Below are 22224 nucleotides of genomic sequence, written 5' to 3' on the forward strand. Positions count from 1 at the left end.
CGGGCACCGAGGACTGCGTGACGGTGCGGGAGGAGGTGGTTGCCCACCGGAGCCGGCCTCACCTCTACCTGCAGCGCATCCGCATCGCCAACCCCACCGAGCGGGTGGCCACCTTCGAGGCCTCGGTTCCGCGTTTTGTGCCCTCGCAGGGCGGGCGCTTCACCACCAGCCTGGAGAAGGTGGAGGAGCGGCAGTTCCTGCTCTCCTCCGGGCGCCTGCTGCTGGCCGGGAGCCCCCAGGTGGTGCTGGTGGTGGTGGCTACCAAGAAGCTGGTGAGCCGGGTGCAGGTCGCACCCAAATCGCACTTTGACGAAACGGTGCTCTCCGTGGTGTACACCTCAGAGCCCATCGAGGTCTCCAGGCTGGAGGAGACCTTCAGCAAGCTGAGGGAGGCAGTCAAGAAGGAGATGCTGGAGGTGATGCAGATGGGGGTGGAAGATCTTTTCCAGGAGCACCAACAGATCTGGTCTGACCTCTTCATTTCAGGTAAGGAAAGTGATGCTCAACTTCCAAAGGGGGCAGCTGGAAGCTCAGTGACCTGGTTGCTGTCAGGTCTTCAGAGGCTCCATGCTTCCTGGTTTCTCTCAGAGCCAGAAGGTGTGTTGTGGGATTAATAAAACCATGCCTGTTTTGGAAGCCAGACAGCTTTACAAAAGTGGAGTGTTCCTTGCTGTGTAAAGGAAATTATTGAAGAACATTTCCAACCAAAACTCTGGCTGTGCTGGCTTTTGTATCTTCAGGAACTTCACTGTTTTGCCCAGCATGTCAGCTCTAAGTTGGAATAGAGTTGTCCTCTAGGGACAGTACAAAGGACAGTACAAAAGACAGTTAAGGACTGCCCTACAAAGATGCTTCTTAAATAGGATTTTCATGGCCTTGCATTTTGCCCTACAAAGATGCTTCTTCTTAAATAGGATTTTCATGGCCTTGCATTAAAGAGTAGCTGCCCAAGTAATGTAGAACTTGCTGTTTTATAGCCAGTAAAGAGACAGATGTTCCTGTGACAGATCCCTCTTGTGGAGTCAGCTCCATAAGGAGTTTGTGTATCAAACTAGCTTTGCCTTTAGTGGGAGCTTGGCTTTCAGACTTCAAGCAGCAGTGAGAGCATCTAAGAAAATTTAAGGAAACATTTCACTTCAGTGTTCCATAGGCAAAAGTTTCTTAGATGTAGAAAACACCTGTGTGTTGAACAACAATGTGTACATTTGATCTTCTTTTTCTCCTAATGTCATATTCATGTGTGATCCTCTTGACTCGTGGTTGTTTTCCTTCCTTACAGGGGTGGAAATGAGAAAGATCACAGATGCCCATACACCATCCAGTGAGACAGTTAACATGACTCTCTACTACGTGCTGTCAAGCATGCCAGCTCCTCTGCTGGATCCACTCATCACGGGGGAGGACAGAGAAAAAATGGAAGCCAGCTTGAACTATGCTGACCACTGCTTCAGTGGCCATGCCACCATGCATGCAGAGAACCTGTGGCCACCAAAGCTGACCAGTGTTGCCCAGATCTTGCAACTTTCAGACCTGTGGAAGCTAACTCTCCAGAAGAGGGGCTGCAAGGGCCTGGTGGCAGCTGGAGTGCACGGACTGATGCAGGGGATGGTGCTTAGCTTCGGGGGGCTGCAGTTCACAGAAAACCATCTTCAGTTTCAGGCTGACCCTGATGTACTCCATAACAGCTATTCCTTACGTGGGATCCATTACCGTAAAGACTTGATTAATCTAGCTGTTCTGCTGGATGCTGAAGGAAAGCCCTTCTTGCATGTGTCTGTGAAATTCCAGGACAAGCCCGTCAGACTCTACGCATGCGAGGCCGGCTGCATGAACGAGCCGGTGGAGCTGACCTCGGAGGCACGGGGACACACCTTCCCTGTCATGGTGACTCAGCCCATCACTCCACTCCTTTACATCTCCACAGATTTGATCCACTTGCAAGACCTGAGACACACACTTCATCTGAAAGCTATTCTGGCTCATGAGGAACACATGGCCAAGCAATACCCAGGCTTACCCTTCCTGTTCTGGTTCAGTGTGGCATCCTTAATCACTTTGTTTCACTTGTTTCTGTTCAAACTCATCTACAATGAATATTGTGGGCCAGGAGCCAAGCCACTCTTCAGGAGTAAGGTATAAGGGCTGCTGCTTCTGGCTGCTGTCCACTGAGTGTTGTCAGCCTGGTTTTCTGTCAGCTGTGCCTAGGGAAGCTCTGTCTTGGACTGTGAGGGTTTTGTCACTCTTGCAACACAAAATATCTGTGACCTCTTGCAAGAAGAATAATTAGGGCAGGGATTGGAGCACAAGGGCTCAAAAACAAAAGGTAAATCCATCATCTGTCCTCTTGAAACATTTGGAAGGCTGCAGATCAAGGTAGACCCAGCTTTTCTGTCTCTTTTCCACATGTTGGTTTTAAGCCAACAGTTGCAGCTGTGTCACAAGATGATGTCTTGTTCTGCAGTACCAGAAAGCTTGTGAGAGCTGCTGTACTTGTCTTCACTGCTGTGTGGGAGACATGCACACTTGTCTGCCTGGTTTAGTGTGTGACATGTAGAAGAACACACAAATGCAAGCTCGTATTCTCAGGGCAAGGTGCAGACTTGCTGGGACTACTGGTAAATGTTCATAGATTTATAGACATCATGCAGACCTCCCTCAAACCACCATCATTTTGGGAAAGTGCTGAGCTCATGTATCTCCCACTCAGACAAAACACACAGCTGTGATAGGAAAAGTACTAAGTGCTTTTTACTGTAACTTTGAGGGTCTGACTTCAAGCTTTACTGCGTCTCACTTTGTTGTAAAGGATTTTAAATTACTGTTTTGAGTTGCCTTAGAAAACTTAGTTGCTAATAAAAACTGAGCACAGAACAGACAATAGATAGTGATTTCTGCTCTTAGTACTGGTACTTTCTGGTTGCATATTGATACAGAGCGGAAATGAAAGACAAGACTGGATTTGATGTGTGAGCTAGACATATTGTTCAGATGCTTTGCCTCCTTCGGGTTGAACAGAGTTAAATGTAGCTTGTGTTAAAAAATAAGGAAATAAAAACATAGTTAAATAGAGCTATCAGAGGAAAAGGTTTAGTTTTAGATTGCTCTGTTTTCCCAAGTTATAAAAGCAAATTCATTTTTGGATATCTAAGGCTGGACAGAACTTGGCAGTCGGTACTTAAGGGGTGTTTGAAGTGAGCTGGCAGTTTTCCACCAGCTCACTGGCTCTGTAATGTTGAGCACTGGAGATCAGGCCTGATCCCAGGCAGGTCTGAGTATCTGTCATTTGTTCAAAGAATGAGAGTAGAAGGTGCTTGTGGCTAGAGAACTTAACCTAGGAAGAGGCAGGATAGGTAGGTAGGTATATCAAGGATAACTGCAATTACAAGCCTGTGATCAAAACCTTAGTGCTCAAGGAGGAAGTGGTTTCAGTTACTGTCTATGCAGCTGCACCCTGACATGCATCCTGAAACCTGTCCTTGAAATGATACAGTGTCATCCCTCTGTCACTGCTGTCTATCTGGTTGCCTTTGTCATCCACAAGACTTGCCTTCTGCCTTCTCCAGAACGACTTGTTGACCATTACTCCAGGTAACTGTCCCTGACACGCTGCGCTGAATTGCCATGAAGCTTCACGGCTACCCTCCGGGGCTGAGCTCCCAGCTCTTGGCACAGCAAACAGCCTCACAGTGCTCAGCAAGCAGGGCTGTTGCCTTGTCTTAACTGGACTATTTAACATGAAGATGATGCAGAACTTGATTCCAGAAACAGGGATCAAGTGGAAGCCAGCTGAAGCTCAAAAGCTCTGGAGCAGCAAATAAGATGAATGGCGTTGGAGCAACACCCTGTGTCATGAATGGAATGGGAACATCCCAGTGTCCAAGTGAGCTTAGTCCTGCTTTCAGCCTCCATTTGCACAAGACATCTGACAGTTTTGCAGCTGAGAACAAGGACCTTTTGAAAGCAACAATCCTTTTGTGCCTTGTTAAGAGAGGAATCTGAGACTTGGAAGGTGTGGTTATTCAGGAGTTTATCCCAGAAGCTTGTATAACAGGTGTTTCTTTTTCCTTGTAAGCTGTTCAGTTCTCTAAGAGTAATCCATTTGGTGAAAATACTTGAAGATATACTAAGTAGTTTGATATTTTGATTTGTTTTTTAATTTTACAGGAAAATAAAGAATGGTGATTCCCTTCAGAGAGTTCAGTTAACTAGAAAACTTTAGTGTAACTCCCTTTCTGGTACATATTTTTAATTTATTGCTTGGGGGGAGGATGTTAATAATTTTGCCTCCAATAACAAGTCAGTCAAGTGAACTGTAGCTTTCTAAGTGCTGGTAACAGGTTTTTCAGCCTTTATGATTGTAGAGTGCAAAACCAACCTAATGGAATTGTTTTCTGGATTTACACTTGGAAATGCTGATCTGCAGGTTTCTTATTCTAAGTATATTGAGACTTTGTGCATTGATTTGTTTTGGCTATGGGGGGAGACATCCCACTTTCTAGTGATTTAAAGGTCATTTGGTTTTAAAATACCAAAGCTGTTGTTTCTAAATAAATATCTTTCAGTCTAAACTGATCACTAAAGTGTGGTTGGTTTTGTTTGGTTCTCTTCTCCCCTTGCTCCCCACCCAGTGAAAACAAGCAGAGCCTTATGTTACATCTGGGACCAGTGTTGACTACAAAAGTACTTGGATTAAAAGGAAATACTGTGTGGAAAATAATACATAAATGGAGCTGAGCTGGGAACAGACAATTTGGAAGGCACAAGAAGAGGCAGAAGCACACAGTGTGGTGCTACTCTCCATTTTCCCTGGCTCTGTGTAAGCTTGTTCTACCTTGAGCCATGCAGGCCAAGCTTTAGTTTTAAGAACACAGAAGCAACCCCAGGGAACAATCAGGTAGCAGAATTAATGGCCATCCAGCAAGGAATGAATTGGGCACGTTTGGTGCTCCCAATGAAAAGCTAGGGCAGGATTTAACTTTGAATTTTTAAATAGGTTACTATCTAGTTTCACATGAAAAATCTCCCTCAGAAAAGTAGCTTTCAGTGTCTGCTACTTATCTGCAGATTATTCCTTTTACTAATTAGTCCAGAACAGTTATTACCCTACAAGGGAACAGACTAACACAGGGAGGCAATCAAGTACATTATAAATTGTAGCTATGTACATTGTGTACTGAAAGAGATACCAGCTATTGTGCTTTAACAGAACATACCAGAAGTCCTTGCTCTGTCTTACTGAAGTTCCATTTCCATGAGCTGCTTTGTTTCTGTGAAATATCTGGCATGAAGATGATGAGAGCTTCCACGGTGCTGCTCCCAAGCCACCATGGTATCAGCTGGGGGCTGAGCCTTTTGATGTTCACTTGCAGAGCTGCCAAGAGTATGATGCCCACTGAATCCAAGAAAGATACTTCAGCCTATTAGGCTGGGCCTGGAAAAGACAAAGGAGCAATTGTTACATAAAGCAGGAGTGGAAGCAAAAAAAACCCACAACAACAAAAAAATTCAGACATTAAGAAGAGAGCCAACTTACCAATAAAAAAAAAAAGTTAGCATCTCAGTTCTGTACTTAGTTAACCCTGATTTATGCTTTTGCCAGATAATAAATACTAGATGTCAGAACAGAGTTTGGTTGATTCAATTTGAAATTCAGAACACAGCTTTCTCAAGTGCTGTTGCTTGGGTAGGATAATACATTCTTCAGCAGCAAACAAAACAGCAAAGCGTGACATACTTCTGCCTTCCACATGTGTGCTCCAGACATCTTTTATCCACATCAGTACCTACTGCTGAATGGAACCTATAAAAATCAGGGATTTTGCTGCTTGTTAATACATTAAACAGATCTATGTCAGCTTTTTTGAAACCTCCAGTTTGTATGCACAGTGCAACTCAAGTTACAAAACTGGCACTATGGTATTTGTTTCCATTCTAGTAAGTTTGCTGCCTGACTCACAGGGTAGAGATGTTTGTTTTTTGAATAACCAGTAACAGTTTTTAAGTGAAGGGTAGGTTGATGGAAACGTGACAGGGGATGGAAAATTCCCATAGTAGAAGGAAAAATGGAAACAAGAAACACAAGTGTTGATATCAAGTCATTGATCTCAAATGTTCAGAACTGGGACACTTTTGGCAGCAGTTTCATAGTGGTCTAAATGCCTGGTTTGTCCTATTAGTGAAAATGGTTTACTTTTTTCACTGGCAAGCTCACACTGCCTGGTGCCACAGGTCAGCATGCTGATGTGGGGTGTAAAAATACTCATTTGTAATGCTACAGGAACTCTGTTTTCTTCCAGGGATGTGCTATTGACCTAACAATTAAAATAAAGCAAGAAAGCAAGGAAAGCAAGCAAGCAAGTAAGCAAGCAAGAAAAAGAAAAGAAAGGAAGAAAGTCTGGCTCACTGTGCTGCCCCAGTGTTCCTCCATCATCACAGAAAACATCATCATTTGAGTTGCTTGAAACATCTTCAACTTCAAAGAGATTCCAGTTTTATTGAAGAAGTATGGCATGATGAAAGACTTAACTGCAGCTTGAGCTAGAAAATAAGATACATGTTTTCAGCTGGTACAAAGTGGTATTTGCCATTCAGTCACTAAACAAACCAGAGCAAAGTAAGATTTCAAGCAACCACAGAATGATACAATAATTAAGGTTGAAAGGAGGCCTCCAGAGTTTGTCTAATCCAACACGTCTGAATCTATCACTCTGAATAAATCAAACTGTTACTGCTGACATATCACTGAGTATTAGAATAATTTAACATTTTCCTTCTGAAAAAACACCTTTGTTATGAACTTGCAAGGCAATGGGAAACCAAACAGCTGCAACTCAGCTGGAATTTCTTTTAGCCAAGTTATTTATATAGCCTAGATCCAAGGTCCATCTAAAATGGAGGGGTTTTAGGCACTTGTGCAGATAAAAAATATCCCACAATTACACAAGTTTTCCACTGGTATCAGAATAGCACTGCATTTTCAATCATGTGTCCCAGAGATAAACACATGAAAAATCTCCCTCAGAAAAGTAGCTTTCAGTGTCTGCTACTTATCTGCAGATTATTCCTTTTACTAATTAGTCCAGAACAGTTATTACCCTACAAGGGAACAGACTAACACAGGGAGGCAATCAAGTACATTATAAATTGTAGCTATGTACATTGTGTACTGAAAGAGATACCAGCTATTGTGCTTTAACAGAACATACCAGAAGTCCTTGCTCTGTCTTACTGAAGTTCCATTTCCATGAGCTGCTTTGTTTCTGTGAAATATCTGGCATGAAGATGATGAGAGCTTCCACGGTGCTGCTCCCAAGCCACCATGGTATCAGCTGGGGGCTGAGCCTTTTGATGTTCACTTGCAGAGCTGCCAAGAGTATGATGCCCACTGAATCCAAGAAAGATACTTCAGCCTATTAGGCTGGGCCTGGAAAAGACAAAGGAGCAATTGTTACATAAAGCAGGAGTGGAAGCAAAAAAAACCCACAACAACAAAAAAATTCAGACATTAAGAAGAGAGCCAACTTACCAATAAAAAAAAAAAGTTAGCATCTCAGTTCTGTACTTAGTTAACCCTGATTTATGCTTTTGCCAGATAATAAATACTAGATGTCAGAACAGAGTTCGGTTGATTCAATTTGAAATTCAGAACACAGCTTTCTCAAGTGCTGTTGCTTGGGTAGGATAATACATTCTTCAGCAGCAAACAAAACAGCAAAGCGTGACATACTTCTGCCTTCCACATGTGTGCTCCAGACATCTTTTATCCACATCAGTACCTACTGCTGAATGGAACCTATAAAAATCAGGGATTTTGCTGCTTGTTAATACATTAAACAGATCTATGTCAGCTTTTTTGAAACCTCCAGTTTGTATGCACAGTGCAACTCAAGTTACAAAACTGGCACTATGGTATTTGTTTCCATTCTAGTAAGTTTGCTGCCTGACTCACAGGGTAGAGATGTTTGTTTTTTGAATAACCAGTAACAGTTTTTAAGTGAAGGGTAGGTTGATGGAAACGTGACAGGGGATGGAAAATTCCCATAGTAGAAGGAAAAATGGAAACAAGAAACACAAGTGTTGATATCAAGTCATTGATCTCAAATGTTCAGAACTGGGACACTTTTGGCAGCAGTTTCATAGTGGTCTAAATGCCTGGTTTGTCCTATTAGTGAAAATGGTTTACTTTTTTCACTGGCAAGCTCACACTGCCTGGTGCCACAGGTCAGCATGCTGATGTGGGGTGTAAAAATACTCATTTGTAATGCTACAGGAACTCTGTTTTCTTCCAGGGATGTGCTATTGACCTAACAATTAAAATAAAGCAAGAAAGCAAGGAAAGCAAGCAAGCAAGTAAGCAAGCAAGAAAAAGAAAAGAAAGGAAGAAAGTCTGGCTCACTGTGCTGCCCCAGTGTTCCTCCATCATCACAGAAAACATCATCATTTGAGTTGCTTGAAACATCTTCAACTTCAAAGAGATTCCAGTTTTATTGAAGAAGTATGGCATGATGAAAGACTTAACTGCAGCTTGAGCTAGAAAATAAGATACATGTTTTCAGCTGGTACAAAGTGGTATTTGCCATTCAGTCACTAAACAAACCAGAGCAAAGTAAGATTTCAAGCAACCACAGAATGATACAATAATTAAGGTTGAAAGGAGGCCTCCAGAGTTTGTCTAATCCAACACGTCTGAATCTATCACTCTGAATAAATCAAACTGTTACTGCTGACATATCACTGAGTATTAGAATAATTTAACATTTTCCTTCTGAAAAAACACCTTTGTTATGAACTTGCAAGGCAATGGGAAACCAAACAGCTGCAACTCATCTGGAATTTCTTTTAGCCAAGTTATTTATATCGCCTAGATCCAAGGTCCATCTAAAATGGAGGAGTTTTAGGCACTTGTGCAGATAAAAAATATCCCACAATTACACAAGTTTTCCACTGGTATCAGAATAGCACTGCATTTTCAATCATGTGTCCCAGAGATAAATAATAGGTATAAATGGGCTGGCAGAGCAGAGCCTGCAGCACACAGCCACCCAGCACCATGCTTGGAGTCCTCTTTGCTACGTTGGCTCTGGCAGCTACAGGTATGTATCCAACTTCAGCATTAGTTTTAAAGGAAAAATTAATTCCAACCTAACAGCAACTTCTCTTTTTTAGGGAAATTAGATATTCTGCAACAAAGCAGAGAGAGATGCAGCAGTTAATTTAAAATTTCTCTCAAAAGTGTGACTAGGTGCTATTTATCAGCTTTACTGCTCTCGGCCTTTAGCAAATTCAAAGTTATTTTACTTACCTTGGATACACTGAAATACAGTTAATTCACATCAAATTGTGGTATTAGCTGAGACCTGCATCTCTGTGGACACAAGAGAATTTGGTTTAGCCGACTTGATTTGATTATCTGTCAGAAATATGAAGCAGTTCAGACTTGTGCAACTTGGTTCAGTTTAGACTGATGGCTGGATTCTCACTTGTGTCACATTAAATCACAGCTCTATTTGTACCTTACCATGTTCTGCACAAACACACTATTTAGAAAAAAAAACAAAACAACAAACAACTTCTCACATTTTTTTCCAAACCTCCTACTTTTCGAACACACTCTATTTTGTGCCTTCTAGCCTTTGGCTGTGGGGTTCCTGCCATTCCACCCAGTGTCTCTAGAGTTGTCGGAGGGGAAAACGCCAGACCCTACAGCTGGCCCTGGCAGGTTGGTCCTTTTGTGCTTTCCCTGGGACAATTAGGGTTTAAATATTCCATTCTCATCAATCCTAAGGCTTCCAGTCTTTTTAAGAATGCTCTGAATGTGCCACCTCTTGCTGCTTATGCAGACTTCTTTAGTCTTGGGCACCATTCTGTATTTAAGCAAGACAGTGGAATTGAGTGGAGCAGACAATGCCCATGGGAGCACAGCTCTGCATGGAGGGGAAAAACACATTCCTGAAGCAAAGGAAATGCACTATTTTGATCTGGTTTAGCGGGAGCTTCGGAAGAAATATTTTTTAAATCATGTTTTTGAGATATGGGGAAGGATAGAAACCTTTCCTGTGGCCAGAGGTGGGAAAGTTATTGCTTAAAAGCCTCCCACGATCTTCCAGCAGCACGTTGTGTTCTGGGTGCAGGAAGAAAGTGCAACAAATCAAAAGTCAGTAATGAAAAAACTAAGCCTTGATGCCTTGATCCTAGGCCTCCCTTCAATACCTTTCCAATGGCAAATGGCGCCACACCTGTGGAGGAACCCTCATTGCCACCAACTGGGTGATGACAGCTGCACACTGCATCAGGTAAAGAATAAGCTCAGGTTTCCACCCAGGAAACAGGGCACGACCAGAGACAAATGAAGCAAAACACTATTAATGCTAATTCTCCCTCTCCCAGTTAAGAGCTCCCAGTTAAACATCATATCTTTTGATTATAACTAACAGATCAGAAGAAGAGTGACATGTTTCCATTTGCTTAACATAGAAGTAGAGGTGGAAAAACCCCTCATGCAATTACCTGAATGATATATTCTTCCTTTTCCGTAAATAACCACAAACATCATTATGTCTTCAAGGTGTTCATAAAACTCAGCTGTGTTGCCTGTTTCTAAAATGTAATTGTGAGATCCACAGATTAAAAAATCCATCCATTCCCTGAAGAAATAATCACAAATATTTTGAATATACCTGTAATTGTCAATAAGCTCTTCCTATCACAGAGCAGCGTAACAAAGAAATGAGCAGGTACATCTATGCCCTTTCTTTATGAAAACTTTCCACAAAGACAACCCCATTTTGGTTTGGTAGCATGTATTCTTGAATGTCTGTGTACAGTTCTTTCTTACTGTTACAATAATTTGTAGAAAATACAGTAACAAAAGAAGGATTGGCTGCATGTTATTGTTATAGATGCTACATGTTATATCTATCACACAGCTGTTTATTGCTGTCCAAAAAGCAATCCAAATTGTTTACTTCATTGAAGAATAAAAGCTGAATCCTGCAAAGATGGGAGGGATCTTGAGTTGTTAATGAAGGAGGAGCTGACAGGACAGGAAATCAGTCAGACATGGGCTCAGCTCCAGACAAATCATGGATGTGATGTGAGGTTTATTGTCTGGAGGGTATTCTTACTATCTCAGGTGGGAAGGATGCAGGTGCCAAAGCAGTTGCATAACTGTCTGTCCTTTCCTTGCCCAGTTCTTCTAGAGAGTATCAAGTATATCTTGGAAAATACAACTTAGCAGCTGTGGAAAAAGGATCAGTTGCACTTCCTCCAGAAAAAATCATTGTCCACGAGAAATGGGATCCACAGAATGTTGCAAATGGGTAAGTTGGTGGCAAGTTTGTTGTTTTGGGATTTTTTTCAGTTATTAGATGCAGGGCAAAAATCAAACTGCCTGAATTCCACCCACCCTGAGTTGTGGCAGCTAAATGCACAAATTATTAGAGCCCCCTGCTGCAGCTTACAGTGGGACTTTCAAATGTTTGCTCATAGATGAGAGATGAGTCTCCAGTATGTACTTTTCTCCCCTCAAGGGAAGATAAAGAACATTCACATTAATTGCTTATTGAATGTGTTTTCAGATGTGGTGGGAAACTACTCTGTGCAATCAGTTCTTTTATACAGTGGAAGGGAATTAATTTATACAACACACTTTGAAGCCCTCCTATGAATGGCATGAACACAGAGTAATACTGATCAATGGTACTAATATTTTTGGTGCTGAAGGACTCCTATGTCCTGCTGCAGGTTAAGGGCATTAGCAAAGAAATCCCCTCCATTTCTAAGTCCTTGGAGTTAGTCCTAACACATTTGATTTTGGGGAAAATAACTTATAAAAGGCAATTTCCAGAAAGCTGCCAGCAGGAAAGTGAGAGTTCTGAAGGGAATAGTCTCCCAGTCCATGGATTTCCCCATTGCTTTGTGGGTGGAATCTTTACTGCTTATGTACTGGCCTCCTTGCTCCTTTGCATCTCCTCTGAACAGGCCACGTGCTGCACACCTGCTAAGTATTCATGCTACTGTGTCTTGATCTGTTTGAAAACCTTCTCGCCCCTTCCCTTTCTCTTCCTCACTCACCAACATGTGCCCATGACCACAGGTATGACATTGCTCTGATCAAACTCCCTGAACATGTGTCCCTGAGTGACCACATCCAGCTGGCCTGCCTGCCCCCTGCATACAGCCTCCTGCCCTCCAACACTGCCTGCTACGTGACAGGCTGGGGAAGACTGCAGAGTGAGTACTTGTGCATCTGCAGAACTGGGGAACTAAATCTTTCACAATTGCCTTCTCTTTTGAGATTGACTGGAAAAAACCTGCTGATGGTGCTCAAGGTCCCCTCAACCTCAATATATTGAGGTAGTTTATCAGGGCCCACTTCACTCACACAGTAAGTTTTTTTTTCCCAGTCTTTCAAGGTTTATCTGCCTGTTATGGGGCTAGTGCTGCACTAGAAGGGCCTGCTCTAGGCTTTTAGAACCTGTTCTAACACAAACCTTAACCTTAAGTGAATTTGCTAATCCTAACATACCTGGCTGAGCAACTGGAAAGATACCCAAGGGAATAGATGTAAAGTGAAGAAAATCTCAGAGACTCGAGAAGTGTTAGGTTGGCTCAAGAGGCAATTTCTAGACTGATAAGTAAATTACAAGCTCCTCAACATAGAGCAGCCCCGTATTTCTCTAACAATGAGACTTTTTAAAAAATGGAACAGAAGTTATTAGTAAATTAAAGCCTTTTAAAAATTAATAAATAATAATATATAAAGGAATGGAGCTAAGGAATGGATTATATAGCTTCTCCTTTTAATATAGCCCATAAGGCGTTTCTTACCTGGAGGAATAGTACCCAGATTCTGGGAGAACCATAACAATACAGTTTAGTTCTGTCTTGAGTGCCAGCTGGTTCCATGACTCTGTTGTTTCTATTTCCTCCCAGCCAATGGACCTCTTCCAGACGACCTGCAGCAAGGCCTTTTGCTGGTAGTGGATTATGCAACTTGCTCTCAGCCTAGCTGGTGGGGAGGCAGTGTGAAAGTCACCATGGTTTGTGCTGGTGGGGATGGAATCATCTCCAGCTGCAACGTAAGTCCAGAGAACATGGCCCTTAGGGCTTGGTTTCAGACACAAACAGGCCTCATAGCAAGGAAAGCTTAAGAAGAAGCTGAAGAGGAGCTATTCACGCTATGTCTACCATTAACTGTGTTCCCTCTTCCTCTCAGGGGGACTCTGGTGGCCCATTGAACTGCCAAGATGCTAATGGCAGGTGGGAAGTGCATGGTATCGTCAGCTTTGGCTCTAGTCTTGGCTGCAACTATTATCGCAAGCCTTCTGTCTTCACCCGGGTCTCTGCTTATGATGGCTGGATCCAGCAGGTGAGGGTCTAGGTCTTGCTGCTAGAGAGAATACAAACCTTGAGTTGGTGCTGAGGGTCTCTCTGACTGAAGTTTCTGTCACCTACTCAAGGAGCTGGCTCCCTTTTTATTCATATGCTACTTTACATACAAGCAACCTTTGGAGACAAGTGCTCACCACTGCAAAGGCAGCCTCTGCAGCAAAAATAAAGTATCCTCTTCTTAAATAGTTACCTAAATTATTTTCACTTTTAAGTAAGTCTTATCTTTTAAGAACACATTCTTCCTTTATTCTACAACTATGTTTATAGCCAAAGATTTTACTGGTATGCCTACAGAAGGGATTCCTCAAATTGGAATTAATCAATAACCCTGATTGTTGCAATTGCATACTAGAAGGCAGCACATGCTGCTCAAGTCTGGAACATCAATTGTTTTTTAATTTCATATACATTTTTAAATCTAAGAAGTGACAGAGAATCGAAACTTGTAGTTCAGTTATTTAAATCCTGCATCTTGAATGCAACAGACTATTGACAGATTCTTGGGTCTCATTGCTTTTTATCTTTGTAGGTTATGGCAACAAACTAACCCGAAGAGCTGGATGATGGATGCCAAGAAGGAAAGGAGTTTCAATAAAGTCATAACCATGACACCTTTGATCTCAAAGAGCTGTGAAATTAAGCTTTTAATGACACAAGTATTATACCTAACCATACTGCAATAAACTACTTTTTGCAAGATTAAAGAAAAACATGTGTCCCTGTCACATCCTCCTGAGTATTGTCTGCACCAGAGCCTGTATTTTGTGATAATGCTGGAGACCTTCTCCTGCCTTTCCCCTGCCCTGGGCTGGAGCTTGTTACCCTCACCTGGGGGAAGATGAGCCTGCTGTGAAGAGGTTGGGCAGTGGGAAGAGTTAGAGAGCTAGAGGAGCAGCTGCAGGGCAGGGGGTGAGACAGGCGGGCACTGGCGGGGCTGGAGGCAGCAGCAGGACCCCTAAGCTTGGCAGCAGGACTCAGCAGAGCAAGCAGTGGCCATGCCCAGGGGGAAGGCAGCACGGGTGCAAGCAGGTACATGCAGGTGAGTGTGGGAGCACTGAAAAATGCAAAAAGCATTTCACAATTTGTATTTGTGTATATATATATATTTTTTTTTCTTTTTTACCACCCTATCACCTTGGGATTTGGCGAGGGGAAGGGTAAATCCAGCAGTGAACACCAACAGGGTCTCTGCTGACCCATCTCCTTCACGTCCTCGTTGCTTGTTTTTAAGTCATCCAGCTGCCAGGTGAAGACCTCTGCACTGTCCCTGTCAGGCACCATGTCTGACACAAATGGGGATCTTTTTGGCAATGCACAAGTAGAATCACCACCTTTTGCCTGGTACTAAATTAAAGCCCCTACTTATATTTCTCTCGCTGTAATGAAAGGCAGGCAGTACAAAATCAAGGTGAATTTTTGTTGTGTTTTTCTTCTCTGTCCTGGCACCTATTTTGGTGGATTCAAAAGTAAAACGACTGATTCAAAATGGAAGACAAGCAACTCAAAGGTAAGCAGTAAATAGCATAAGGAAAAGATTGGAAGTTCATTGTGAGAACAGAAATATATCTGGGCTCAGAGATTAAATTTTCTAGGCTTGCGGTTCCTTTCAGTCAGACATTTTGGAGTTGTTACCTTTGGATTGAAAATAGATATATTAGTAAACATAAATTGTATTCAACAAATAATATATGGTTGTTTTTCATCTTTTGAGGTCTGTACTTTTATTATTTTTCATCTGCTTTACAACCACTGACCACCAATCAGCTGGGAAGAGCCCAGCAAGAACCTGCTTTGCCTGCCTCTGCCGAGGAGTAGCAGGGTTTACTGAGTTTGTATTGAGCTTATTTAAAATGTTATTTCACTTGTCTGAGAGAGAGGAGGGCCTGAGGAGGGCATTTGTCAATCAACTCTACTATGCAGAGGACAAGGAAAAAAAAGAAAGTTAAAGAACTGAGCTGAATAGACTGATCATCAGCCCAGTCCCCTGGTTTGTTTTTATCAGTGGAAATGAGGGTTGCCCAGTTATTCAGGAGTTCCCAGCTTCAGCCTAACACCCCCAGTTGTTTTCATGAGCATCACTAATGTAAGATTGCAAATTATTAATAGTTCTTAAAAAGAAAATGGTTAGAGGTTACTTTGCTGTATGGAACATGGATGTCAATTATGTGGAGCATGAAACAGGAGGATAGGAGAGGTAATTGTGAAGCTCAAACAGTAAAAATTGGCCATGTATGTACTTCTGTAAAAACTGAAACAAAACTGCAATGGTGTTTACTTTTCCTTCTGGAATATTTAGATTATACTGTAGAAACACCTGAGCTTGTTTCAAGATTTCCAAACAAATTATTCATCATCTAGAAATTGCTATTAAGAACAAATTCTAAAATTCTAAAAAAATTAAAGAATTCCAGTTTGTGATCACTGAAATAAGTAGCTCATCTCTTCATGGGCTTCCTTAAGATGTGGACAGAAGTACCACAGAGAATAAAACATACTGGGAATGATTTTATCAGTCTTAAAACTCATAGAAAACCCAAACAATTTCATTAATGTGTTTTTGCAGCTCTGAGTGTGTCACAGAAACAGTCTTTTTATAACACCTTTTTGTTTTAAATAAAATGTCAGGTAGAACAAAACACAATTTAATGTCTTTCAATAACACTCAGCTCATGTACTTTGTTTCCGAATGTGATGTTAAACATCACAACTAGCTCCAGTTATGTTTTCAGGAGCTGCAAAAACACCTCAGGGATCAGACACCTCTATTCTTTTATGTTTTATTCTTGTTTTGTTTTTAGATGTTCTCCCTTCTCCAATGGTGGTGGTAGAAAAACTGTTCAGAGGATTTTGACAGCATGCATGGTCTCACTCTGCAGCCTCCTTGGAGCTATTTCTTTTGATTTGAGCAACAGTTTGGAAACATGGAGAAACACAGGGAAAGCCCTTCAGGAACTTGCATCCTGTGAAAATCTTTGGGCTGTTCACCTCATCTCTGTCCTGCAGGAAGAAAGGCAAAGCTGGCTGCTCCCAGCAGCAGGCAAGGGGAATGGATCATTTCATGCTCAGCTACTGGGGAATTTAAACTCCCTCTGTAAGGCAAGTGAAGCAGAACTGTATTGTGAGCATTGCCAGTGCAAGGAGGAGAAAACCTCCATTTGCAGATTTTACATCACTGACATGAGACAAAAATTAAATAGCTTAGGGGATGCTGAAGCCAGCCAGGTGCTCTCCAGAGTGATCTCTGAACTGCTGGAGCGTTTCAGTAGCTCCCATGAAGACCTCAAAGCTATGAGATACAATCCCGACTGGGCAGATGTAGTAGCTTTTAAACTCATCCTTCAAATAAGAGAAGTCATGCTGAAAGCTCATTTAATGCCAGCATCTACAAGTTTGCAAACAACATTACATCAGTTTTTTGCCATTCTGAACTATGCAATCTTCTCATCAGAGAGGGCACAGAAGTGCTGGATGGATAACATCAATCTGTCACTTCATGTCACCCCCTATGAAGGAATCTTCATCCCATTCGTGGGCTCAGATGAATTTGTGTCCATTGAAGCCTTGGTAAAGGGATTGCATTATGTACAGAGCTGCCTGCTGCAGGAGGGACAGGAAAAGCTCATCAAGAAATCTACAGAAATTCTGTCTACAATGAGCCTTAAGATCAGCCTGGTAGTGATAGCCTGCCTCATTTACCCCCTAATCCTGGTGTCCTTCAAGCGCATGACAGACTGGATACACAATTATGCCAGGAACCTAAAGGAAAAGACAGAGGACTTGAAAAGAGAGAGGCAGCTAGCTGAGGACCTCTTACACCAGATGTTGCCAAAATCTGTGGCCAAGCAGCTAAGGACACGCCAAAAAGTTGAGGCAGAAAACTATGACCAGGTTAGCAAATGGAAAGGATACTGCCACCACAGATAGGAAAGCATTCACCTAAAAATTCACCTACCTTGCCATTGCTTTGAGGAACTTGGTTTTGCACCCATAGTTGAGTGTGGATTAAAATCCAGATTTTCACAATAGCTTTTGGAAGGAGCTGTGCAATGTGCCATGATGCACTTAGGCTGATGGGAAAGGAAGAAGAGCTGAAATTTCCAGAAGAGTAGCTTTAGATGTCAAAGATCCTGTGTTGGCAAGTAGTCTTCTTTGGGTTTAAAAGCCTACCCTGAAGAGCCAGCCAGCATCATTAGATCATGAATACATAGGAGCAAAACCTGAGTTTTCTCCTTATAAAATAGGAAGAATCATGAAAAACAACACAGGACAAATCCTGCCTGTACTTGTCAGTACAAATCCATAGACATATCTGAATGGAAAGCATGGGACTTAGAGAAGGATGAGAGGGATGGTTTATCTTGTAGCCTCAAGTGCGTAACTGTAATGAAGCCTGTCAACATAAAAACAAGGGCAGAGTCTGGCCAGCCACCCATTTATTTGCAGCTCACAGCCTGCATGCTGCTGTCAAGGCTTAATTCCACAGCTGTGCTGCACAGCCCACAGCCAAAACCCTCCTGCTACCATAATTGCAATTCTATTCACTCCTTTGCCCCTAGATGCTTCGATACTTTCAGCTATGAAACACAACACAAAATGTTTGCATTTCATTTGTAGGTGTCATTATCAAAACAGCAACCTGTAATTGCACCATTCATTATACTTCACAATAGTCATGACATCAAAAGTAGCTGAACCAAGATAGGGAGTGAAAAAGGTGGCTCTTCTCAATTAATTGTTATTACCAGGGATGAATAAAAGAATAATTTTAGTTTAAACACTGACAGAGTTCAGGCAGCACAGAGAAGAAACAATTCTTTGCCAGCAGCTGTCACACACATTTCCCCTCCTCAATTCCCTTATTATGGCTTCTGTTTGTCCTTTTACAAATCTGATTTTTTTAAAAGTTAATTTCTCTGTAAATTAATTGATCATAACAAAGCTAAACATAATTGGAGAGAAACAAAACTCAGCTAATATTTCCTAACTCAACAAGAGCAGACGACAGTTGAGTTTTTATTTCACTCTTTGCTCAGATACCTGATGTTGATCTCTACCACAGTTTAAATCACTCTAAAAGCAAAATCAGGCTCTACTTCTCTGAGAAGTTTGTTCATCAAGGTTGAAAGCATTTGACTCTCAGTTACTCATCTAGCACAAGGTACTCAGGACAAGTGCAGATGCTAAACACTGGAGAGAAACCTCATTTTTATCTGTCAAAGTAATAGAGACAATTCAGAGACAGAGCTTGTTAGTTCAGGACTGAATCTACTCAGTTCTGCAATACTGGTTCTATGTGCTGCCTGTGGCTGTTCTGCTCAGCATTCCACAAATCCCCAAACTCTTTTAAGGCTGTACCCCTGGTGCCTGGAGACCTTAGCTTCACACTTTCCTTCTCCCTGTGACAGGTGACTATCTTCTTCTCAGACATCGTGGGGTTCACAAGCATTGCTGCCTCCTGTACTCCCTTGGAGGTTGTTGAGATGCTCAACAACCTCTATGTCTGCTTTGACAGCAGGATTGAGTCCTACGATGTTTACAAGGTGAGTACAAACCTGCAGACAAGGAATCTGGAAGCTGCTGAAACCTTTCTTGCCTTCTTCCCTAGCCAATACACCAGGCCAGCTGGCCAAAAGCCATGAAATCCAAGATCCACCATCACACAAGGACTACACACCAGCCTGGCAAGTGGTGGACAGCTGAGATGGATTTTATTCTGATCTCCTTTTAAAAGAAAAGCTTGGTGCCTGCCATTTAGTGACATGTGCCCCTTCCCATCAGGTGGAAACCATTGGTGATGCCTACATGGTAGTGAGTGGCCTGCCAGAGAGGAATGGCACCAAACATGCTGATGAGATTGCCAAGATGTCTCTGGACCTGGTGGCAGCAGTTCGTCAGGTTGTGATCCCTCACATGCCCACGGGGAGGCTGCAGCTGCGGGCTGGGATACACACAGGTACATGGGCTGAGGGGAAGGCATGGGAAAAGAGAACAGGACACAGTCTAATTGTGTGAGGAGAAAAGAATTCTGCATTTCTGTACAAGCCACTGACTCCCTGCAGGACCTCAGGAGCTTCCCCTGATATCAGCACCAATGAGCTATAGCTACTCAAATAATTACTTCTCTAAGTAAAATACATAAATACTTTTTAAAAGTAAATACTGTGGAGCCAGGCCCTAGATACACTGAGTATTCTCAATCCCCACTGGGATCTGAGGATCATAGAATCATGGAATGGTTTGGGTTGGAAGGAGCCTTAAACATCATCTAGATCCAACCCCCCTGCATGGGCAGAGACACCTCCCACCAGCCCAGGTTGCTCCAAGCCCCATCCAACACTGCCAGGGATGGGGCAGCCACAGCTTCCCTGGGCAACCTGGGCCAGTGTCTCACCACCCTCATGCTAAAGAATTTCCTCCTCATGTCCAACCTAAATCTTCCTTCTTCTAGTTTTAATCCATCCCCCTTGTCCTCTCACTTCAAGCCCTTGCCAAAAGTCCCTCCACAGCTTTCCTGTAGCCCCTTCAGATACTGGAAGGATCCCAAGCGAATAGCAACAGTGTCTGCATTTGGCACCCCCCTGCACTTGTTTCTCCCTGAGTCCCTGTGCCTTGTATCTCCCCAGGACCCTGTGTAGCTGGAGTTGTGGGGTACAAGATGCCCCGGTACTGCCTGTTTGGGGACACAGTGAACACAGCTTCCCGCATGGAGTCCACCAGCCTGCGTAAGTGACTGGGGCACAACCCCTGTGCTCCTGACCTGCCAGCCAGGCTCACACCTGCCCTCTACATGAACTCACTGCAGCGCAGTCAGGCTAGACAACTAACTACCAGAGAGCCAAAGAACCAGCACATGCAGGACCTGCAGTCCCCACTGTCCCTGTATATACACCAGGTATCCCATAGGCAAGAGAAACACTTGTGTATCCACATGGGTGAGCCACCTCCCTTATGCCATTTCTGGAAAACAATTGGAAACAAGAGGAGAAAGAGGGTGGCAAAAGACAACTAGAACAAGATGGTTTCGATTCTAAGGACTTAGACACAAAGACACTAGATAGAAACACCATTGCTACATAGAAGAGGGCAGTGCGTGTCCTCTTGGTCCAGCCTTTCATGCTGCCTTTGCTGCCACTACAGCCTATTTCTCCTGTACAGACCCCCAGAGCAGCCCTGCACAGTCACCTCAGTGGGGCAGCTCACCTCCTGAGCTCCTACTGTGTTTTAGCTGACATCTGTGCACAGTGTCACAGAGTCCTCAACCAATATTTAAGGCATCTTCTGCTTCTTTATGCTTCTCCCTCAACCTCACGTCTTTCAAAGGGGAATTAACAACACTAGGCTGATAAATGCAGGAGGTGTGTATGGTGTCTGGGAAGAGGGGAATCATTCCTTCCTAATGCTCTGTTCTGAATCCCAGCACAGAAGATCCACATCAGTTCGGCTACATATGATGCCCTTCTCACAGATGATGCATATGAAATTGAGCTGAGAGGAGAAATTGAAGTCAAGGTAACAGCTTTTCTGTAGCTTTGCAACAGTAAAAGTGCTTAATGAGAGAGGGAGATATGACTGATTTGGCCATTGCTCTTCTGTGAATTGCAAGTCAATTTTGAACCATGACCACAAGATTCTTTTGCTAATTCAGTTGGAAGTGGCTGTACATTACTCCTCCAAAGCACAGCACAAGTGCTTTGAAATACAGGGGTTATGTCTGCACATTGCATGGAACTAGGTGAATCTGGGTGAAGGTGTCAGGATTCAGTTACAAAGACACATGGGTATAAGGCTGATCTTAAACCCTTAGCAACACTGCCAGTAACCAGCAAGGCCTTTCTCTGAACTGAAAGAATTATTAGCATCCAAACTGCATATATACTACAATTCTTTCCCCAAGTGGTAGCCCCTTGGAGAGACAAAAAATGCAGTAAAGGTGGTAGCCCTGCCCATAGTGATCCTGTGCTCTGCTTCCTATCCCATGAAAGAACTCTTCTATTTTTTCTTGTCCCAGGGCAAAGGAAAAATGAAAACTTACTGGCTCCTTGGTAACAAGAACTACAGTGTCCAAAATGACAGCCTGGTGTGTCACTGGAATCCAACAATCTCCAAGAAAAAGAAGATGGAAAGTAGCCAAGGATCTGTCCAACAAGTAAGGAGGTGAACTTTAGCAGGGTGAGACTCCCTAGATCATGAGCCATTCCCTAAGGGCTAAGACATGTAGAACTTGCCTTTTTGTCCTGTGAGCAGAGGGCTCTGCTGTGTGCAAGTACAAGCTGTAATGAGTGTTCCTCTCTGTCAGCAGCACAGTGCAGGTGCTGTGAGAGCAGCACTGCCTGAGCAGAGCCCTGTGACACCCTGGGAGGAGCCGAGGCCTGACAGTCACACTCAGGGGAGTTCCAGACGAGCCTGGTCTCCTGAGAGTGCCACCCATGGCACAAGCCAGGAGCAGAGGAATGGCTTTCATCAAAACTCCCACCAGAACCTCACTTCATCAGGCTCACCAACTCTGGGAGAAGGTGACAAAGGTGTCAGTTTAGAACACAAGGCACAGCTTGGAGACCGTGGTGTTAAAGCAATGCAGAAAAGTGAGTTTCTCCCAGGTTTTGTAGAAGAGATATGAGAGGATAAGAAATTATTGGGTTGCCCCAGAAATACACATTTCTTTCCAATAATATTCTCTTTTGGTTCTTAGCCATAATTGACATTTTTAATTAGTACATTTACCTGGCAACCTAAAACACCAACAGAAATTTAGAAAGTTGTTTCTAAACAAGGAGAAGCTAGAAAAGTACAGGTGGAGTTCCATCAGAAGCACAAATGGCAGATAAAGATGTA

General features: G+C 43.0%; 2 protein-coding genes across 2 annotated transcripts in view; both read left to right on the forward strand.

The window, feature by feature from the left end:
- The window catches only part of KIAA2013 (KIAA2013 ortholog), a 3479-nt gene extending 1340 nt beyond the window's left edge, over positions 1-2139 (forward strand). The window contains exons 2-3 of the mRNA XM_010005236.1: positions 12-486; positions 1280-2139. Coding sequence (XP_010003538.1) covers positions 12-486; positions 1280-2139 — 1335 coding nt within the window. The remainder of the gene's footprint in view (positions 1-11; positions 487-1279) is intronic.
- Positions 2140-9049: 6910 nt separating this feature from the next.
- On the forward strand, positions 9050-18801 carry LOC104395529 (chymotrypsin-like elastase family member 2A). Its single transcript, XM_010005237.1, has 8 exons — positions 9050-9092; positions 9630-9718; positions 10195-10292; positions 11190-11318; positions 12095-12231; positions 12934-13079; positions 13217-13369; positions 18763-18801. Exons 1-8 carry the CDS (start codon positions 9050-9052, stop codon positions 18799-18801), a joined length of 834 nt encoding a protein of 277 aa, XP_010003539.1.
- The last annotated feature ends 3423 nt before the right edge of the window (positions 18802-22224 follow it).

This window comes from Chaetura pelagica, unplaced genomic scaffold, assembly GCF_000747805.2.
Source record: "Chaetura pelagica isolate M959 unplaced genomic scaffold, ChaPel_1.0 scaffold159, whole genome shotgun sequence".
Taxonomy (NCBI): Eukaryota; Metazoa; Chordata; class Aves; order Apodiformes; family Apodidae; genus Chaetura; species Chaetura pelagica.